Source organism: Eublepharis macularius, chromosome 8, assembly GCF_028583425.1.
Source record: "Eublepharis macularius isolate TG4126 chromosome 8, MPM_Emac_v1.0, whole genome shotgun sequence".
NCBI classification, from domain to species: Eukaryota; Metazoa; Chordata; class Lepidosauria; order Squamata; family Eublepharidae; genus Eublepharis; species Eublepharis macularius.
This window is the reverse complement of record NC_072797.1, coordinates 22,731,955-22,754,737: the sequence shown is the minus strand read 5'-3', so window position 1 is coordinate 22,754,737 and position 22,783 is coordinate 22,731,955. Positions and strand designations below refer to the sequence as shown.

The 22,783-nt window shown below is 43.9% G+C and overlaps 1 protein-coding gene across 1 annotated transcript in view; it reads right to left on the bottom strand.

The window, feature by feature from the left end:
- Nucleotides 1-1,342: 1,342 nt before the first annotated feature.
- SPEF2 (sperm flagellar 2) overlaps nt 1,343-22,783 on the bottom strand; it is a 35,993-nt gene continuing 14,552 nt past the window's right edge. Inside the window, exons 6-10 of the mRNA XM_054987321.1 lie at nt 22,186-22,268; nt 18,258-18,459; nt 15,954-16,142; nt 11,152-11,339; nt 1,343-1,856 (exon numbers count right to left, since the gene is read on the bottom strand). Coding sequence (XP_054843296.1) covers nt 1,664-1,856; nt 11,152-11,339; nt 15,954-16,142; nt 18,258-18,459; nt 22,186-22,268 — 855 coding nt within the window. The 3' untranslated portion in view covers nt 1,343-1,663. The remainder of the gene's footprint in view (nt 1,857-11,151; nt 11,340-15,953; nt 16,143-18,257; nt 18,460-22,185; nt 22,269-22,783) is intronic.

The following is a 22,783-nucleotide window of genomic DNA, read 5'->3' as shown; positions in this document are numbered from 1 at the left end:
AGACCTCAGAAGTTAAGTAGGGTCAGCCTTGGTTAGTAATTGGATGGGAGATCTCCAACGAAGACTAGGGTTGCAGAGGCAGACAATGGCAAACCACTTCTGTCAGTGGCTTGCCTTGAAAACCCCACCAGGGGGTCACCATAAGTCAGCTATGACTTGAGGGCATTCTCCACCATCACCACCACACAATCTGCATGGCATGTAATCTAGTTCTAGAGAAAGCAGTGACCATGATGAACTAGAAACATGGATTGGGCACTAGTCTGCCAACTAGGTCTACTGAAAATATCAGGGATGTGCCCACTGATTTCATGTTGCAATTCAACAATGGTCAACACTAGTGTAGTACCAAAAATAAGACGCGGTTTAAGTGGCATATGTATTACCCTCCAAATGAAAAAAAAATTGCTCTTCCAAGGAAAGCCATGTTCAAAAGTATAAAGCATTTATATGAATCATGAAAACAGCTTTCATTTGCAGAAGCAAAACCTCAAAGAATGAATTAACACAAGAAAATATAAAGCATCCACCACACCGACTCCTAACATAACACAAAAATAAAATGTACTAAATTCAGGATGTGGGCACAAAGAGAACATAAATATGTGGTAATGGTTTCCCTAACAAGATTTTTTTTAAAAACAAAATGCTATTTACAGAGAAAATACATCAGAGACTCAAAATAGAAAAGATCTCAAACCAATAAAAAACTTTTGTTGAAGGCAGCCCAATTGATAATGAATCAATAATATGGAAAGTGGTGGTGTGGTGGAAAGTGCTCTCAAGTCACAGCTGACTTACGGCGACCCCTGGTGGGGTTTTCATGGCAAGAGACTAACAGAGCTGGTTTGCCTTTGCCTGCCTCTGCAAACCTGGTCTTCGCTGGAGGTCTCCCATCCAATTACTAACTAAGTCTGGCCCTGCTTAGCTTCTGAGATCCGATATCAGGCTCACTTGGGCTATCCAGGTCAGGGCAATATGGAAAATAACTACATAAAAATGGTTATCAAAAGAAAAAGATATTGAGAGTTTAGTTTTATAATCATAGCAGAGACATCATGTACTCACTCTAGCTCTGTTTTCACGTAAGATTCCTACATGGAGATGATAATGATAAGAGCTATTTCTCAGAACCACCTTATATATACGTCGCGATATTAAAATTAGCTGAACACAAAATACCAAGAATCTGTCTAGAAAGTACTAATCTACTAACTGTGTTTTTTTAAAAAATCAGATACCAAGGATGTTGTATGAAACAAGACTACTCATGTTGGGAGACACAATGTTTATTTTGCATTCAGTTTTGCATATTCCTTGATGTTACATTTTCAGGCACAGTGGAATGTACTACAGTTTAATGTCTACTTAAATAGTAGTAGTTTTTGCTCTTATTGCAACTTTGATGGTCTTGCATACTGATGTTAACTGTACTTTTGGCAGAACAACAAAATATTTAATGTGATGGCACAGCCTTCCAAAATGGCAATGAATTGAGGTGTCATCTAGTCCCAGAAAAACAGATTATGAATGAAGTACATTGAACCATGTGAAAATGTGTATTAAAAGTCTAATAAACTGTCAATCAAACCTATGTAGCATCACAGACAACAGGTGGCAGTCATGAGCAATGATTTTTTTACAAGCCATTTATGTTCTTCCACTATGCCATGTCAGTTGGGAGTACCTTATAGTCATTATAATCTTTTTCATCTAGAAAATTCATTTTGTCCAGTTCTACAAGCTGCTGAGGGGTTGGCTCAGGTGGCAAAGGGTTGATCACAGCTTGCTCATAAACTGGTTTTCCTTTTAAGAAGAGCTCCTTCCAGTCACGCATCAGCTTTGCTGGGATTAAGCTGTGGAAATCAAGCAAAGCAAACCTGGAGTCAGATTGATTGAACCACGCTTTGTAAAAAGGAAGATCAATCAGTAGCAACAGCAAAGATGCAACAAGAAGGAACAAATTGAAGCATGAACTACATTGCAGGGAAGAAGACCCAACATGTTCTCCAGACACAGACAGAACATCTGTTGCTCTGTGTGTTCACTCAAGTAATGTATTTCCCTCTGATCAGGAAGGAATCCTCTTATCCAATAGTCTCCAAAGCTACAAGACAGTTTAAGAGAGCCTGAAGCAAGGACCAACGTGTACTGGCTGTTCACAGGCAAGAGCAGTAACTCTAGGGAACCATTCCATGTATTCTATTTCTACCTCTACTCTCCTCGTACCTTTCTCAAGAAAAAAACCCTCACCCATGCCCAGCTTTTAAGATGCCTTAAAAAGTGGGAAAAGCCTGAGGAAGTAGGTTGTTCACTAGAAGGCAATTACAGACCAGGGACGCATAAAGCACTAGCATACTCAAGAAGGAAGCCCTGTGGGCTAAGCACTAGAGAGGGGCATGAGCCGGGGGGAAACCCAAACTGTGCGGTTCGTGGTTTGTCGCATTTCATGAACCATGAACTTTCACGAACCTGCCCTGGTTCACAAACCAGTTCGTTCGGTTCATGAAAACATCACATCCGGGTCAGCAAATAATCACTTCCAGGCCAGCAGAAGGCCACTTCCGGGTCAGCAGAAGGTCTGCAAGCAGTCCATCCCCTTGTTGCCTAGGAAACTGATTGATCGGCGCCAGGCTGTCTGCAGTGACAAACCAAAAAATGAACCAAACGAACCAGCCTAAAGTTCGTGGCTGTTCGTCAGAAATGATTTCTGATGAACTGCTGGTTCACAAACCACGAACCGGCCCAGTTTGTCACAAACTTTGATTTATATTTTGGTTCGTGTCCATCTCTACTAAGCACTTATTCCCTGTACCCTCTACCACGTAAGCCATGGGTTGGAGGTGGAAACTGTTGGTATGTCTGCTTAGGCAACAGACACAGCTGTACAAAAATCCTCCAGGTTTTGGTAGTCAGGTGATCCAGGACAGCCAATCCCACATTGTTTCCAGATGCCTAGTTCCATGGCCTGCTTCATTCTTATCAGTCAGGTAATGAATAATTGAGATATGCCACCAGGTGACCCTCAATACAATCAGTTTGCTTCCCTGCCTGGCCTGGTCCATCCTGTCCCGCCCTGCTCAGCTGTATCTTGCCATCAACTGTCTTATAAACTATGATCTGAGCTCTGGCTATGGCTCCTTTTTTAGATTACAAATTCCACTCCTGCAAACCTCCTGTATTTTAGGTTATACCTGGAGGTCTTTCCAGCCATTGGGACCAGAACTTATCAAGGACTCAGGTACACTGAGCACTTGATAGGAAGAACTGCGATGGGCTAGGAAAAAAAAGAGAAGGATGGGTTTAACTTGGCTCTTGCTAGTCCAAAATATGGCTGCCAGATTATTAACCAGAACCTACCAAATGGAGCATATAGCTCTGACAGTATATCCACTTCACTGTCTCTCGGAGACCAGTTCACAGAGTTGGTGTTGATAGTTAAAGCCCTAAACATTCTAGAACCAGGACACTTTAAAGGCCACTTCCTCTATTATGAACTCAGTTTTTGAGACCAGAATCTATAGCCTTGCTTTTTGTTCATCCACCATCTGAAGTGCAGCAGGGTGGGAAGATACAAGCCTTTTCAAAAGAGGCACTACGACTGTGGAGTGCCCTCTAAGAGGGAAGTCTATTCCAATCACTGCCAACCTTCGAGTAAGCTGAGATAACACCTCCAACTAAGCATCTCTCTGCACGAGAATGCTCAATTGGAGGGAGACACAATGTTAGCTGGGAAACGTAGTAATATATTTATGTACTCTGGAAATAAGCCTCCTTCCCCTTTGTGGAAGGGGAGCAGCCCAATTCTCCCTGAGAATACAAAGGATGGGAGTTTCAGTAACTAGAAGGAAATTTTGGGGTAGGATGAAGTCTCCGGGCAAAAGAGATGAGGGGAAAACGAATATTTATTGCAAGAGACCTTGCTGGGAGATCCATGAGGGTAGAGTTGTTGATTCCGGCCGAACGTTTTATGCTCCTTTTTACTGGTCACTCTCACACCCCAGAGAACCTTAGGAACTATATTTCTTGGAGTGGGGCAGGGTTCAGTAACAAAGATCACTCAAATGATCACTATCAGGATTCTTTTGAGGAAGCTGTAACAATTAAAACTCATATAAAACCAACACAGAATTTTAGCATAGATCTACCTGTAGGAAAAAAATGTAGGAATATCCATACTAACATTGAAAACAGAGAATAGGAAATAGTGGGTATATGTGCTTACACACACTGAACATTGTCAATCAGCCCGCACAAATCTAATTAGGAAGGAGAACATTTAGGTCACAACGCATGTCTTCCAAGCAGGTTTGAGCTCTAGCACCTCTTATTTTAGAAAACATGTAGTGCACATAAGCACATATACCCACATGTGTGCATAAATGCTGATGCAACCCCTATGAGGTAATTGGTTTAGCCCAATAGGGCGAAGTCAGTGACAAGAGCCAGACAGCTGAGGGAGAAATTGGTTGCTGGGGAGCTGAATAGTAATTAATATGCTCTTATCACCTTGAATAAGATAATCAGAAATGTTGTATGTGGACAATATGACTTAAAGTGGTGTTTGTGTATTGTGTTTGGATGGTGTTACTGGGATCATATTATTTTTACAGGGTTGTAATTCCCCAACAAGAAAACAGAAGCCTGGGCTACAGTTGCTTCGAATGAATGAAAAAGGACTCTATCACTTGGTGGAATCAAACAAGCTGAACTGTTTTACCTTTTCAAAGACGTTGTTGGTTTAAAGTTTCCGTATGGTTGCACTTAGGAGTTTAGTTTTTTTTTTAAAAAAGTTGTATTAATTGTTTAAAGGTGTCCGAGGCCCGACTCGGGGGCCTCGGACTCCTCGGGCCCCTACCCCCCCTCCGGCAGCAACCCCCCCCGCCACCTACCTGGGGGTCGAGCGGAGGGCGGCGGGGGGGCCGCGGAGAAGGCCCCATGGGGCGGTGTCCGGAGCGGCCCTCGCTCAACCGAGGCGCTGGCTGCCGCCGCCACCGCCGCGCCGCCGGCCGAGGCCCCGGGCTGGCCGGCGCCGGCCTCCGCAGCGGCCCCGGCATCGGGCTGCACGCCGGCGGTGGCGGCGGCATCCCGGCGGGGGAAGGGCCGGGGCTGGGCCGCTCCCGGCCGGGCCGAGTGGGCGGACGCCGGTGCAGGCGCTCTTGGTCAGCCCGGGCGCCTCCCCACCGCAACGGGGGCGGGGAGGGGAGGGAGCCAACCAGGCCGGGCTGGATGCTGGGGCAGGACAGGCCAAGCTGGGCCGGGAAAGGCCCCACCAGCTGCCAGTCAGGGAGGGGGAGGGCAACAGAGACAAGGGGGCGGGAAAACCCCACGAAGCCCACCAACGGGCTGGGGCTGGGTGGGGCCGACAGGCGTGACCACAACTGGCCCAGGTGGTAGGGATGGCCCTGGGTGGGGGAGCATGGGACAGGGGGTGGAGCTGAAGGGGGAGGAAGGTATTTAAGAAGGCTCCACAGGCTGGTCAAGGAGGAGAAGGAAACCGGCTGCCCTGACTTTAAGGCGCAGTTGTTTGGGTGGAGCCACGTGCTGCCTGGACCCCCGGTGCAGACAAGGGCCGCCTGTTTCTGAGGCCACCTGGGGAGGGACCCTCGTGCCCTGGACCTAGCAACGGCGGCCCGACACTCGCAGGACGGACCCGCCAAGGTGGCCCCGCCCCACCGCTAACGCCGCCAGGGGGTGCCCTAGCGTGTGACAAAAGGGTTTTTTTTAAAAAAAAAAAAAATCCTAACTTAAATGTGAGGCGAGTTGTGTATTTGTAGACTGAGTTCTGGTTGTGTCGAGTGTTTTTGTTAACATGGATGTAATGCCAATAAAGGTTGCTGCTATATATATATATCTATATATATATATAGATATATATATATCTGCTGCTATATATATATATATATATATATATATATATATATATATATGGGATATCTGAAAAACTGTTTCCTTCTGTGTGGACATACCCACTTGCTGAGGTTATATAAACTTAAATGTGTGCGAAAGTTTGCTTCCTAAGCCCCATAGAACCCATACAAGGAGAAACTACACTGACATGGGAGGATACTGAGGAATATTAACTTTTGTGTGTTTGGACAGCATTTGGAAAGTCCTGTGTCAATAAATGGAGTAAAAAACAAACCTGATTAGCAACAAAATGCTCAGAAGGCCAGTATCAGCCTATGACTAAATGAACTGCTTGTTTCATCTCTGATGCTTCTGCAAGAACAGAGAATTTACAGAACACAAATTCTTCCATTTGGAAACAGGCATGCCTCAAGGAGTATGTTCTGCATGTGCTGCAAACCCTGGAACATCGCGCCAAGCTCCCGGAACGACAGCGTCCTCCTGGCACGATTTCACATGAGAACAATAGTTTTTGTGCGAAATCGTGCCAGGAAGACGCTGTCGTTCTGGGAGCTCAGTGCGATGTTCCGGGGCCGGTAAGCAGTGTGAAAATGGCCCAAAACAGCTTGGGTATGGGATATCTGAAAAACTGTTTCCTTCTGTGTGGACATACCCACTTGCTGAGGTTATCACCAGAAGCCCTGTCTCATGTATGCTCACTTTCAGAGATTAGGCAGTTATAGTTGTTGTGGGTTTTCCGGGCTGTATTGCCGTGGTCTTGGCATTGTAGTTCCTGATGTTTCGCCAGCAGCTGTGGCTGGCATCTTCAGAGGTGTAGCACCTCTGAAGATGCCAGCCACAGCTGCTGGCGAAACGTCAGGAACTACAATGCCAAGACCATGGCAATACAGCCCGGAAAACCCACAACGACCATCGTTCTCCGGCTGTGAAAGCCTTCGACAATACATTAGGCAGTTAGTTTGAAGGATAGGATCTTGCTGTTCAGATATAATATCCAATGAATGAACCCTCCCTCCTCCACCTTTCTCTTTCTCTTGCCTGCTCAAAGGAGTAATTGAGTTTTTGCCTTTACAGCCCAACATCCATGCTATGGTTTGGAGGGGAAGCACAAACAAGTTTGGATAAAATGGCAAGCCATAGTTTGTGCCAAAGTGGAAGGCAGTAATTGACTCTGAAATGCATAAGCACACAAATTAAAACTTACACGCGTCTTTGTTCATGTAATACCAATCTATGGTTTTGTGTTGCATCTGAACCATTCCCCAGTGGTGGGTGGCACCCCGGCTGTGAAATTGTCTCTCCTAGCATATGCATTTGATCTTTATTCTATTTAGAGCTTGATCAAATGTGTCTTATTTGGAAGAAGTCCTGGAGACAGGTGGTTTTGCAGCTGCCCTGCAGCTCTTCTACACAGATGCTATTTAATACTGCTGCTCTTCTGCCTGTTTTAATTATTTGATTTATTATTTTAATCTGGTTTCAATTTCATTTTTAGCTCTGTTTTTTAAAGGTTTATGCTAGCTGCCTTGCAGACTGAGTTGTGGAAAGACAGAATAGAAAATAATCTAAGTTAAAAAGATGACTGTGCTGTTTTTTTCATTCACAGGACAGCACTGTCTCCAATCTCCAGGTCCAGGCAAATTCTATTAATTGAAAGGGCATTCATTTTGTATAGGCACTCCATCTTTTTGAAGATCCAGAGGAGTTAGCCGTGTTAGTCTGTAGTAGCAAAATCAAAAAGAGTCCAGTAGCACCTTTAAGACTAACCAACTTCATTGTCGCATAAGCTTTCGAGAATCACAGTTCTCTTCGTCAGATGCATCTTTTTGAAGAAACAGTGATAATTTAACAAGACTTGCTGGTTCACCACTGTGTCTGATACCCCATGCAGAAAATGCACCTTCAGAATATTATGCCTGTACTACCAGTCAAACAATAGAGAACAATAATTGTGATAACCTAACGAAATAAACACTTATAACAATTGCAAAAATATTCTTATTGTTATTGAACTATGCAATTTGCCATTCAATATATATCAATACACACAGTCTTCATATACAGACCTATACATAAAGTGCTAGAGCAAAGCAATGGTGATACTACCTATAAACAGTTGATACTTTTAAAGTCCATTAGTATTCCTTAGGATCACTCAAAAAGTTCATAGGATCCAACTTCAAGTATAGGTCCAAGTACATGCAGGTTGGAATTTATACTATCCAATGGGCAGACCGGTTGATCTGGGGGGTCCCGTTTCAGGGTCTTTTTCAAAGATGGCTATCTCACCGACATTATTTTCAATATTCAGAAACTCCCATTCAAACTACTGAATATTGAAAATAACGTCGGTGAGATAGCACCTTATGTACAGGTCTGTATATGAAGACTGTGAGTATTGATAGATATTGAATGGTAAATTGAATTATGCAATAACAATAAGAATATTTTTGCAATTGTTATAAGTGTTTATTTCGTTGGGTTGTCACGATTATTGTTCTCGATTGCTATTTCTTCTCATGATTCTCTGCATTTGTACTCCCAGTCAAAGCTGGTGAAAGGGGCGTCTGCAGCAACAACTTGGCTTTGAAGCACAGGAATGCTATCAAATTTTATCAAAGTGATACTGTCAACTGATCATTCTGAAACTTGGGTATACTAAAGTCCTGCGACTGCATTTTGTACAGTAACCACACCCACATTCATCCCATTCTTCGGCATTGCATTCAACACGAAACCCGAAACCATTATGCAACAGGGGAAATGTACCCACTACCTAGTTCATCTAGCAAAATGAAACAACTTGGAAACAAAAATATCACCTTAATGAGAATGCCTAATGTCACAGTCTAGAATGGGGTCCCCAATATTTATTTATTAATTAAATTTGTAGCCCGTTCTCCCTGCAAGTGGGTTCAGAGTGGATAACAACATATTATTTCCCTATATATAAAAACAGCCACAATATAAATAAAATCTAGCAAACGACAAGTACAATAAAACAGTTCAAGATGCAGCGCTTAATATCGCACAGCCCAGAGCATTCAGATCCTGTGGGGTAGGGGTGGCCAACTGTTTGAATGGACAGGACTAAGGAAAGGGGCTCAATGCCCCCCCTCAACCCCCAGCAGGAGGCTGGCTGGATAATTCACCTGCCTCAACCACCGTAAGCCTGGCAGAACATCTCTATCTTGCAGGGCTGGTGGAACAATAACAGGTTCCACTGGGCCCTGGTTTCCACATACAGAGAATTCCACCAGTTTGCTGCCAGGCCCCCCCCAAAAAGCCCCGGTCAAGGCTAGGTGAACATCCTGGGGGCCAGGGATCACCAGCAGGTGTTCATTGGCCAAATGGAGCAACGTCCGGGGAACAGCAGTCCCACAGGTATGTTGACCCCAGTCTGCTAAGGGCCTTGAAGGTTAAGCCCCAAAACTTGAACCTGACCCAGAATTCCACTGGCAGCCAATGCAGCTGGCGCAAAACAAAGGATGCTTTGTTCCCCAAAGGATGCGTGCCGCTGCGTTTTGTACCAGTTGCAATATGGTGCCTGTGGGTGCCGTGGCACCCATCGATTACCTTTCTTAGTGCCAACCAAGTGGACAGGGCCAGGTGGAGCTTTCGCGCAGCAGGGCTTCTGATTAGCCACTGGAGATCTGATTGGCTGTGCAGATTTTTAAAAATGTTGCAGGGGCATTTGTGTGCTCAAGGGGAGGATCAGCAGGGCTTTCTTTCTGCCCTCATGGGCCTTCAGCTGGCAAGCAGTATCCATTTTCTCTTTTGCGAGACCCACCACCCCTACCATTAGCCCAACAAAGAGGTCTCCTCTGCCTCCCTAGGGGTGCTACTCTGTAGCATGAGCAACTTGTGTGCATGGCCTGGTCTGCTTGACTAGATAGTATATTTAGTTTTGTTCATATATTTCTATCCTACACAAAGGATTTAAAGCTGCACAGAAAGTTAAAAATCCTAAAAGCAGAATTACAAACATAAAAGTGGTGAACAAAACCTATTGGCCACCTCCAACAACCACCAGGGACAGCCATCCAGCCAATATTCAGAAATTAAAAAATATATTCATTGGTTCTCAAAAGCACTTTTGACTAGTTAAGCCTCATCATGACTTGGATCCAGTGATCTGCAAGTGGAAACATTAATTGACTTGGCGCAGTTCCACTGGCACACAATTTACGCAACACACAGCACTTTCCTCCCTATATATTATATCACTTAGAAACTGGTTGCACAAGAACTTGAGCAAGTGAAACGTGCGTGGGGATACAACACATTTACACTTAGCAGGAACAGCGACTGTGGCTTTTTTCCCCTTGCGTTTTTGCTTTCGCACAAGCTTTAGCATTAAGTGGAAATTTTGCACTAGATCCAACCCTGAGCTTCTGAGAAGGCTGCAAAGGCACCAGTCCTTGCCATCTCTGGTAGACTAGTCCACAGGGAAATCCTGGCAACAGGAGAAGTGCCGTAGCCAATCTTTTCTGTTTTACAAGATGGACTGAGACAATGAATGTGGCAAGGAGGTGCGCACTGGCCTCCCACACCACTAACCAGCCAGGGAGGAAAGGAAGAAACTTCCATTGCACCCTACGCTTATCTCATCTTGTGCACACAGCTGTATTGCAAGAACTGAGGGCAGGAATGAAATTTAGTGCAGCTGCAGCGAAACTGATCAGTACCCAATACTGGCAGATCCAGGAAAGGGTCAGAATGAAGCGTGTGTGGTGTAAGAACATAAGAGAAGCCATGTTGGATCTGGCCAATGGCCCATCCAGTCCAACACTGTGTCACACAGTGGCCAAAATCCAGGTGTCTTCAGGAGGTCTGGCAGTGGGGAAGGGACACTAGAAGCCCTCCCACTGATTGCCCCCCCCAAAACACCAAAGGGGCGTAGAGGGACGTAGAGGGGTTGGATTAGGATCTGGGACACCCAAGGTTCAAATCCTCACTCTGCCATGGAAGCTTGCTGGGTGACCTTCAGCCAGTTACATACACTTTGCCTAACCTTCCTCACAGGGTTGTTGTGAGGCTGAAACAGAGGAGGTCAATGTAAGGTGCTTTGGGATATGACTGGGAAGAAAGGTGGGGTGTAAATGAAGAAAACAAACAAATCAGAAGCTGGACTTGGTTGCTGTTTGTTTCACCTGCCCCTGCTCTGCTGTTCTGTCTCTGCCCCAAAGATCGTATTTAAGGGATAGCTATTCCTACAACTTTAGAAAAGCAACTTTTTATATTTTTTTTTGCTAAACTGAGGAAAGTAAAACTACTTACTTGTTTGTCAGCATTCGGTATTCTCCTATTTTGGTTGCTAAATCAATGATTTGTTCAACCACTTCCCAACAAACAGAATAATGCTTCTTATAGCGAGCCTCGGCTCTTTCAGCAGCAAGTTTTGCGTGCAGCTGTTTTTCTTTAAGGGCTTGATCCTCAAGCTCAATTTTCTCTTGTTTTGCAAGAGCCTAGAAGGAATTATTTTTAGAGAAGGGTTGGATTTTTTTTCTTCTTTAATTTGATTGTCAAGGAACTTGAATTAGCAAAAAAAAAAAACCCACCTTGTTAAAATTGTAATCAAATTTTAAAATGTGAAAACAAGCCCTTGTTATTCGAATTTCACCATAAAATACCAGATTAGTGTAACCACTCATAAACTGCACCCTCAGACTAGAGGTACGGGTTACCTTGGAAAATACACACTCCCGAACTCATGTTTGCAGGGGAGAATTGATGTTAGGGAGTGCTCCATCCCAGCACCCTTTCACCCTAGGTTGCTTTTACTCTGGTTGGGTGAGGTGGCCAAGGAAATGTTAAGCAGGGCTTCGGCTCTCCTGCCCATTTTCTCCTGCAAATGCCTGCTTATGCTTTACAGTATTCAGGGCTTTTTTTCCTGGGAAAAGAGGTGGTGGAACTCAGTGGGTTGCCCTTGGAGAAAATGGTCACATGGCTGGTGGCCCCGCCCCCTGATCTCCAGACAGAGGGGAATTTAGATTGCCCTCCGCGCTGCTTGGTGGTGCGGAGGGCGGTCTAAACTCCCCTCTGTCTGGAGATCAGGGGGCGGGGCCACCAGCCATGTGACCATTTTCAAGACTTCCGGAATTCCGTTCCCCCGCGTTCCTGCTGAAAAAAAGCCCTGACAGTACTGACAGGCACGTATGAAGTTGGAAACCCAGTGGTCTACCGAGTGGTGTGTAGTTCCAGCCTCATTCACTCAAGCCACTGGTTTTACCAAAAGGCTTTGGAAATCTTTCCAGTAGCACTGCGTGGTCCCTCACTCAGGGACAATTGCCTGTGCTTGGAAATATTCCAAAGGCACCAACTGAAGCTGCAGCTTCCTGTGTCACATCTCCATTGCCCCTCTTTGCCTTTTTCCTTCCCCTTGTACTGTGAAACCAATGGCACAAGGTAGAAGGAAATGGGCAAAAGAGGAAAAGGCACAGGAGGTCCAATGGCAGCAAACTTGCTTAATGCCTTATGGTATATAAAGATGCAGGCACCATCTCCAAGGACCATCAAAGGCAAACCTTCCCCCCTAATAGTTATTGTGATACAATATATATGAATATATAAAATCATTATTTGGTACCTTGCAGTTGGGCCAGGTTTAATATCTCCTACTTTTTTCAAAATTAATTATATCCCTTTATAAGCTTCCCCCTCCATTTCCTTATGTATTCGTTTTAGTGGTGAAGAGCACAGGATTCTAATCTGGTGAGCCAGGTTTGATTCCCCACTCCTCCACTTGAAGCCAGCTGGGTGACCTTGAGTGAGTCAGCTTCTAGGAGCTCTCTCAGCCCCACCCACCTCACAGGGTGTTTTGTTGTGGGGATAATATGACATACTTTGTAAACCGCTCTAAGAGGGCATTAAGTTGTCCTGAAGGACGTTATATAAATCAAATGTTATTATTAAATGTTATTTCTCTACCTGACTCCCAGCTTGGAACTTTTCCCCAACAGACACAGCAGCCCATACTGGTACCTTCTTTCAGCAAAAGAAACTTTCAGGCATACATACTGAGTCAGACCATTAGTTTCTCACAGTCAGCATGGTCTACTCTGACCGGCCACAGCTCTCCAGCATCACAAACTTATCACTAGATTATTTTAACCGGAGTTACCATAGAGCGAGCCTTGGACCCCTGGCATGCTAAGCAGGTGCTCTACCACTGAGCCACAGTCTCATCACAACTTCCCTGGTGTCTACTGTCCTTTCTGACATGCTAAGTGCAATGATGACCTCTAGTGGTCAAGGTGTGCAAGTATAATTTCAAAAGCCAGCCCAAAGGGCCTCCACCACAGCTCATGATCTACCAGCTAACACGTGATTCTAGTTTTCTCATGCTAATTATATCACATGTCAGTTCTTTTACATTTTTTCACTTCATTTAAGTACAGTGTCTTTAACTGTGCAATGCTCAGTTCCATTATCATACACCATGAACAGAAAGGTTCAGGAGCTAGCATTGAGAAAGTAAACCAGGAAGACTTAGATAAATTTGCTTCCTTCTATAAAGTCTGGTGCCCCTTCTTCAAAAAGCTCTGCTTTGGAGGCAGCTTGTTTGCTGCCACAATTATCTGTGGCTCACTGTGGTCTAAACGTGAGGCTTGCAAGATTTCCCAGAAAACTGTGGACTGTGTGCAGACCATCTGGGGTTCGGCAATGACATGAGCAGAAAAAATAAAGCCCCCCTCTAAAATTTAGAGTAGTTGGAGAGTATCTGGTGTGTCCTAAGGGGCATGCTCAGTTCATGCAGATTTACAGTGAGACCCAGTATGTCTGACTGACACTGCCCTGTGTACTCCTGCATACGTTACAGAATCTCTGCAGCAGGTTCAGCGGTTCATTAGGAGACTAGTCAATACAGCAACGGCACCTCAAATGCAGAAACTTAAAACAAACATTGCCCTGTTTTGTGTGTGTGATATGTGCCATCAAGTTTCTTTTGACTTCTAGCAACCCTGCCCTCCAAAATGTCCTGTCATTGACAGCCTTGCTCAGTTCTTGCAAACTGAAGGCCGTGGCTTCCTTTATTGACTCAAAACCTATCTCATGTTGGGTCTTCCTCTTTTCCCATTGCCTTCAACTTTTCCTAGCATCATCGTTTCCAGAGTCTTGTCTTCTCATGATGTGACCAAAGTACAGTTTTATCATTTTAGCTTCTAGGCAGAGTTCAGGCTTGATTTCATCTAGAACCTTACTTTTTGGCCATCCATGGTGTTTGTAAAACTCTCTTCCAACACTGCGTTTTGAATGAATAAATTTTCTTCCTTTTAGTTGCCTCATTGTTCAGCTTTCACATCCATACATAGTAACGGGGAATACTAAAGTATCAATTATCATCACCTTAGTCCCCTAGCTTCTTCATAGATAAGTCTCAAATCTCCTTATGATTTCTTGGGTGCAGTCTCTTCTTTGGATGATGATTGAGCCAAGGAATAGAAAATCTTTAACAATTTCAATCTTTTCATCGACTAACCAATTTTATTGTAGCATAAGCTTTCCAGAACCACATTTTTCTTCCTCAGATGCAATTTCCATTTGCAGGCGAGTGCTAAGTGGGGGAGGAGAGCGGGGAGGGGACACGGCAACAAAAACACACAGACAGTGCCGGAAGTAAAGAAGGCCACAACTTTATTGAGATTACAGCTTGGGGAGCAAAGGCACATATCGGGCACGGATCTAAGCATCGGCTGACCCCCCTGCCAAGCTGATGCCCTACACGCCCCCTCAGACTCCTGCTGAGGGGGGGAACCATGGGATGACAGTCAGTGGGATGCCACGTGGGTGTACACCCCTGTGTGAAACATCCCCTGCCACCTGGGAGTGAGGCGGACTGACAACCCCTGACTGTGCATGCACTGGCCGTTTCTCACTCCCCAGACCCCTTATGGGGACCCCCATAATAGGGAAACTGAGCCTGAGGGCCCAGATCGGTGCCCAAAGCCCAATACACAGCCTACTAACCCCAAAGTTGTGACAAAAGGGAGGGCTGGGTGGGATGCTGCCATGGGCCGAGGGGTGGGGGCCAGCTTCTTAGACCAGTGGCCCGCATTGGATGTGCCTGGGCATGCCCCCTCAGCCCCTGGTCATTCCCCTGTCCCCTCCACAACATGGCAGCCGCCATGCCATCTCCCCGCCCACTTCCCCCGCATCGCCCGCAACCTGGCTTCCCAGGTGTCTAGGAGCCATTGTTTTTCCATGCATCTGACGAAGAGGTTCTCGAAAGCTTATGCTACAAGAAAATTGGTTAGACTTAAAAAGGTGCTACTGGACTCTTTACTATTTTGCAACTGCAGACTAACATGGCTAACTCCTCTGGACCCAATTTCTTCATTGTTACCCTGACTGGGAAGTGTCCTAGGAGGAGATGGTTATTTAACTAACATGTGAGGGCTTGGGTTCTGCACATGTCTGGGCTTGACTGAACAGCCATAGCTAGGAGACAACATACAAAACACACACACATGGGCAGCCTCACTGAATCCACACTGCAAAAACCTTATTAGTGAACTCCCCTTTGTTAAGGGGAAAATCTCCACAAGTTAGCCCAACACATCTGAATTCACAGCACATATACACACACTATACTGCAATGTAGCCAGCTTTCCCATATGATGCCTTAATGCGCATGCATACGGTATGATGGCTCATAGCTGGGTGCTAGCAGGGAAAGAGGCTTGGGCTGTCAGCTTTTTTTGTTCTCGCTTTACATCCTCCAGTTCTGGTAAGGTAACATTCTTGTCAGGCCTGAGAAATTCTGAAAGAAAGTGGCTATCACATTTATAAATCTTAGGTAAACTAATGTTTGGAAGACCCTGTCTTGGGACATGAAGCCCCTCTGACACTGCCCAGCACCAAGCTTCTCAGAAGATTTGGAACCTTCTTAAACACTGCTGATGATAGTGGCTTCTTTGGTAACTAGGTAAGGCCTTTTAATCCTATGATTCAGTTCTAACCTTTTAAATAGATCCTTAAAATAAAATCAATGTCAGAATAAATGTGCTTGTGATTGCACTTTGTGATTATAAACCAACAAAACAACCTTTTAAAAACGAAAGAAAATAATTAATGCTTACCGCCTCTCTATCAAGGGCTTCTTGGAATTCTTTAAGTCGTCTTTCCTCAAACTGTTTTTCTCTGTAAATTCTGTTCTGCCATAGCACTTCCTTTTCATGCCGCACGTGCATCAGCTGTACGGCAATTCTGCGTTCCTGCTGTGACTGTCTCATTAGTCGGTTGATGAGCTGCTCTTCTCTATATGCCTCCTAAAGGAAGTAAAAAGCAATCCACAACAGAGCTACTTAACTAGGTCCAGCTCTACTGGGAGAAAACATGAAACTATCTTCATCACAACTAGTAATGGATGAACTCCCCATGGCTCACATTGTAACTGGGTCACTAATTACGAGCGCTGGTTTGATCTTGGTTTTGTTTGTGTCAAACGTTAAAAATTCCAGTAAGGCTTTAAAAGATAGTTTGGATAGTTACAGCATAGTTTCAATCATAAGCTAAATGTACAAAAATCTGAATTTACATTAATAAACATAATAATGATAAAAGTTGTTGGCTTTGTTATGTGAAATTTACTAATAGGGTGAAATATCTTGGTCATTTCTATTAAAGCATAGTTCTACCTTTTCAGTTAGCATGCTATATAAAGAAAAGTTACGTAAAATAATGTACCAGTGGTGTTTAAGTCCTTTGAAATTAGCAAGAATTTATCAAAATAATTCCAGTAGCTTTTGGTTTTGAGGGGAAGACAGTCTTTTTTTGTATATGTGGCAGAAATGGGTGAGGGCTAATAGTTTTGGGGCAATCTTGACAAGATCGTTGTTATTTGCATTTGGTACAAAGGTGCAGTCCTCCACTTAATTGTATCATTTAAATTATGTTCCAATCCCAAAAAAGTTTGGGCAATTAACTCTGTATTTAATTACCACGGTAAGATTAACCTTTGCTAAATATTGGAAATCTAAACTGTCTCCCCGCTCCCAAACAAATGGATGAATAAATCTAAAGAAGTTTTTATGTAATTTAAGTGCTTTGCAGAAAGCCTGGGATATTAATAAATAGCTGTTAATTGGAACTCTGTACATAAAAAATAGAAATATCTAATTTATTATCTGATAGGATGAATTCGTTTTTCTCTCATGCCTTCTTTTTCTTGTTTCTAACATTATGACTGGCTTACTTCTGTATCTTGAAGCATCAGAAATTTCTTACTATATATTATTTCATGTATCTATTTCATTTATCTATTTTTCTTAACAAATAATAATTGCAAGTGCACTCTAGAAAGGAAAAAAACAGATTGCTTTGGATCAAGAGTACTCAAGAGATTTGCTTTTCGTTGCATAGGTACATCCTCGCTATGCTTCAGGAGTGGTCTTACCTAATGGGAAACAAGGTGCTGGGGCTACTGGCTTCCAGTGGCAGCAGGGGCTCCTGTCCACCTCGTGGGGCAAGGACCACCCCTTGCTTGGCCCTGGCAGGAGCCAGTAATAGTGATTCTGGGACCCCATCCTGGATAACACTAACTTGTTCACCACTCTGGGTGGGGCACTAATTTGTCCATCATCATCATCATCATCATCATCATCATCATCATCATCATCATCATCATCATCATCATCATCATCAACTAAGCCTGCCCCTGCCTTGCTGCTTGGAAATTGTAGTTCAGATGAGGAGACAGGACAATGCAATGTACCGCCTAAGCAAACATGTGACAGGCCCTTTCCTTCCATGTGCTTCATGCATCACCACAATGCTTTGCCCATGCTGTATATTTATTGGCATGAACTGCCTTGCAGGGGAGGAAGCAAGGGCAGCTCTGCTAGTATTAACCTTCCCATTTATAGAAAAGCACAAGGCAATTTCAGAAAGCAGGGCAATTCCCTCGAGACCCCAAAGGAGGTTAAACAACTTTTGGGTGTGCTCCAACAACAGCTACTGGCTTTGATAGCTGAGTTGGGTGACTGCCAAATGACAGGTGTAAAAACAGCACACTAACTTGAAATATATTATTAATTTAAAAATATGTATTTAGAGATCTATATCCTGTTCTTTTCCCCAGTGGGCACCCAAGTGAAAACATCATTCTCCTATCTTCCATTTTATCCTCACAACAATAACCCTGTGAGGAAGGTTAGGCTGAAAAAGAGTGACTGGCTTAAGGATGCCCAGTAAGCTTCCATGGCAGAGTGGAATTATGAACAATTTGAGAGCAAAGGGGAATTAAGTCATAAAGTATTACAGGCAGGAACATTTTGCATGAAGAGCCAGCTATTTTTAAATTTTGCAACGTCACTAGTTAGTACAAAACAGCCAGTTGCTGCTGAGTCGTCCAACTGTCACATATATTTCAGAAGGTGACGCACCTCTTGTGCTTCATGGGCTACGAGTTGCTCTTGTAACATCTTCCTTCGCCTTTTTTCTCGCTGCTCACGAGCAAAGGTGTTTTCCTCAAGACGTTTCTGAATTTTCCTTATGTATTCATCATCCGAGTAGGTGTTCAGCAGCTGTGTGATGGCTGGGGATGAAGCAGTCAAGTCTCGCGTCTGCAACACCATCTGCATCATGCTAAGGCAACGAGAGAGGTGTCAAGCGTCAAAGGTTTTGCAAAAGCATCTGGGTGAACGGCTGCTTTTCTGCTCTAAGGAGTGATTCCGCACACTTTGGATAATGCACTTCCAATCCTCTTTACAGATCATTTGGAACGGATTTTTTTTATGTACAAAACAAAAAATCCACCTCAAACAATTGATAAAGTGCATTGAAAGTGCATTATCCAACCTGGGCAGAATCAGCCCATGACTTCCTCAGCATTATTCGTGATTGGCAGAATACCAAGGAAGTACACGGTACTTTACAGAGTAACATAAGGGAGGGAAACAGACACACTAATAGGAAGAGCTTACAATTTACATCTCAGTAGGGTGGGGAGGGAGTTGTAGAAGAGAAAAGGAGAGGAATCAAATTTGCGCGAGGGACGATAAAAAATTGAAAGGATAACAAGAGCCAGCGTGTTGTAATGTTTTAAGTTTTGGACTGGAAACTGGACAACCTTGGTTCAAATCCCCAATATGCCATGAAACTTGGCCAGTCCCTCTCCCTCTTGCAGCCTAACCTACCTCAGAAGGCTGTTGGGGGATAAAAAGAGTAAGGCAGAGCCGTATATGCTGCTGCCCTGAGCTCTTGGGTGAGATGAAAATGTTTTAGATAGGACTGAATGCAAATGATAAGGCTGGGTTGGGCTGGGACAAGAACTTAAGGAGATACTTCAAAGTCCTCACAGAAGAGGCATCATCCAGCTGAGATACCCACCCGATAGCTGATTTTAAAAATCCTTCCATTGTCTGGAAACTGCTTATTTTTATAGCTTGTGTTATTCATAATTTCTTAACTGCTTTTTCTAATAGTCCTGACTATTAGAGAAAGCAGAATTAGAACATAAATTAAAAGATAAAATACATTGGTACAAATATCTACAATTAAAAAATATGGCAGAAAAGATTGACCTCCAAGCAATAGTTAAAAGACCTCTAACAGAATTTGAAACATTGTTAGACAATGCTACTTTTCAAAGGAAAGGAATAATAGCTAAATTATACAAAATTATATTACACCTCTCTAGTAAAAACCAACTGAGCTGTCAAACTGGATGGTATAAAGACTGTGGAGTAGATAGAGCGAGCTCCACGTGGCAAAGGATCTGGTCTTCCTACATCTTCAATTCTAACATTAATGTGATAAAACTGCAGACATATAAAATCATCCATCGATGGTATTTAACCCCGAAGAAGATATCGTTAATCTCCTCCTCTGCATCTCCCTTGTGCTGGAAGAACTGTGGGCAAGAAGGCACCTATGCCCATTGTTGGTGGGAGTGCCATCACATTTCTAAATTTTGGAATGAAGTACTGAGTGAAATCAAACTGATAACAGGTTATACAGTCCCGTTAGATCCAAAATTAATTTTTCTAGATCAATGGGAAGAATTGACAATCCCAAAAATTAGAAGGGAGCTTATAGCATCCTTCCTTGTTGCAGAAAAAAGCGTCATAGCTACGTTCTGGAAGGCTAATCACATACCAACAATTGAGAATTGGTTGGGGAAAATATGGAATAACTTTATTCTTGACAAAGTAACCGACGACATACATAAAGCTGAACACTTCCCTGCGGATACAAATTTTGTCGAAAAATGGTTCCCCTTTTTCACTTATATAGAAAGAAATAATCTTCAGCCAAAATCGAAACTTTTACAAACTATAACAAACTCTGGTTATTTTACATTGTAATTATGTGTATATCTCACCTAATCATTAAGGAACATTATGATAATGCTAATTGTTGTATTTTTCAGCTCTGTAAATCACTAATGATAGACAATGTTATCACACTGGACAATCCCAAAATTGTTTGTATATGTATAATATTGGTTGATCTGTTATTTGTTGATTGTTAATTGTTATATGTAACTTGCCAATAAAAGTTTGGGGGGGGGAGAGAAGTGGTATAGCCCCCCAAGAACTGGAAGACAAAAAAAAAATCTTAACTGCTTTTTAATGATTTTACTGTGTCATTTTTATTTCAAGAGCAGCTTCAAGTGGGTCTCTGAAGAGGCCATATATACATTTTCTTAATAAATACACAAAACAAATACCTCCCTTCCCTTTTGGATGTCCGCTGAGGATTATGGTAGGCAAAGGTAAAGGTCGTCCCCTGTGCAAGCACCGAGTCATTACTGACCCATGGGGGGACGTCGCATCACGACTTTTTTTTGGCAGACTTTTGTTACGGGTTGGTTTGCATTGCCTTCCCCAGTCACCTACACTTTACCCCCAGGCAACTGGGTACTCATTTTACTGATCTCAGAAGGATAGAAGGCTGAGTCAACCTTGAGCCGGCTACCTGAACCCGGCTTCCGCCAGGATCAAACTCAGGTCGTGAGCAGAGCTTGGGCTGCAGTACTGCAGCTTAAGGGGCAGAGTGGTAAGCTTATGGTACAGCTTATTAAAGTAGTCTCACGATGGAGCCTGGAGATTTTGATACAAAGCTGAGCCAAAGGCCACATCTGTAGACCAGCACAGTTTTTTTCTTAAGACCACAGACGGAGAGGAATTCAGTTAACACAGTAAACACCTGGATCACTTAGAGCACTTCTGCATCTAAAGGTGGAATTAAACCCACACCCCAAACAGGGAACTGTTGCCAGAAAGCAGCAGCCCCACATCTCCCTCCCCTGGTTCAACCATACATGGTGGTAGAAAGTACCATCAAGTCAAAGCTGACCAATGGCAACCCCTGGTGGTGTTTTCAAGGCGAGAGACTAACAGAGGTGGTTTGCCATTGCCTGCCTGGTCTTCACTGGGGGTCTCCCACCCAACTACTAATTAGGGCTGACCCTGTGTAGCTTCTGAGATCTGATGAGATCAGGCTCACCTGGGCTATCCAGGTCAGGGCTCACCCTGTATAATGTTATGCAATATAATGTGTGACATCAAGCACCAGTTGGCCATTCCTTCACTTCTTCCCACCCCTCATGCTAAATATAACACAATGGTGGGAGGGGTAGGGAAATGCTTGATTCGTTGATGTCATGCAGGGGCAGATGGGCCATTTACTTTACTGGGAAAATCCTGGTGAGCCTCTACACTGGAGGACTCTCTGTCCCAGAGCCCCCACCTGCCCCCATGGTGCAGGTGGTGAGGAACATTACAGAAGATCCTCCTCCGCTGCCTGACCTGGTTGGCTCTTCAGCCCTCCATCAGGGGAGGGGGCATGGTTGTGGGATGGGGAGGGGCTCTCTTTTCATCTCCCAGCCCATCTCTGACGTCATGTCACATGTTTCATGACAGCACACTGGGGGCGGGGTGGGGTGGGGCTAGACATGGAGCTGCAACTTTCATCAGCATCCTGTGTCTTGGGCTATCTGGTTCTGCCCTAAATGAGAATTTAAATCCTACAGATTTTATAGGGAATTCTCAAAATTTCTGGAATAGAAATTCCAGATTGGATGCAACAGTCCATCTGCAATGGAGAAAATGTGTAAATGATCTTCCAGGCATTGTGGAAACGGGGCTTTCAATGCAAAATGGAAAAAGGGGAGAGAGCGCACCTAGCAAGCAAGTACCAAAAACATTTCAAAAAAATATGACAAACAAATTCCCTGAAAGGAATGCTGATGAACCGAGGATGGCTGGCAAGTTCAAAGTTAGAAGGCAGTTCCTTGCTTCTGTTTTTATACATTGCAATAGAACAACAAAGCTCTATTTGCTCTGAAGTTACTGTCCCAAATCTTACCTGTCATTGAGTTTGCTGATGGTGTGCATGGATGCCTCTTTCCTCATCTGCTGTTCAAACTTCCGAATTTCTGTGTAAGTGCTCTGAAAAACAAGCAAGCTCACTTGACCTGCCCTCCTTCTGTTCAATATGTTAACTGGATTCTACCCTATAATTAACCACAAATAGCTGCTAACATAGATGTGTGACATGGCTCTGGTTAGTTTGTCATGTTTAAAAGTCCTGCTCAGAACAGTTCTGTAAAATCAGAGGACCTGGAGCCGTGTATGTAGCTAGCCCAAGCTCAGGTTTTTGCTGCACAATGGGGACAGCATAGCAAAAGGGCAGTCAAACGCTTGTGGGAAGCCACAACTAGGTGGACAAAACTTCTGGGGCCCTTGTTGTTTTGGAGAGACCATGGAGTTGGACGTTTCACGTGATTTCCAGGTTTCCAAAGTATTCTAGTCTAATTACTGAAAACTCAGCTGTTTCCATGTGATCCAGGTCACTGTTACCCACCATAAAGCCTTCTGCTAAGACTATTCTGCGAGAGTACCACTCCCATTATTACAGACACCATCATCTTTATCAATCATTATCATTACACGGTAGAAATGCA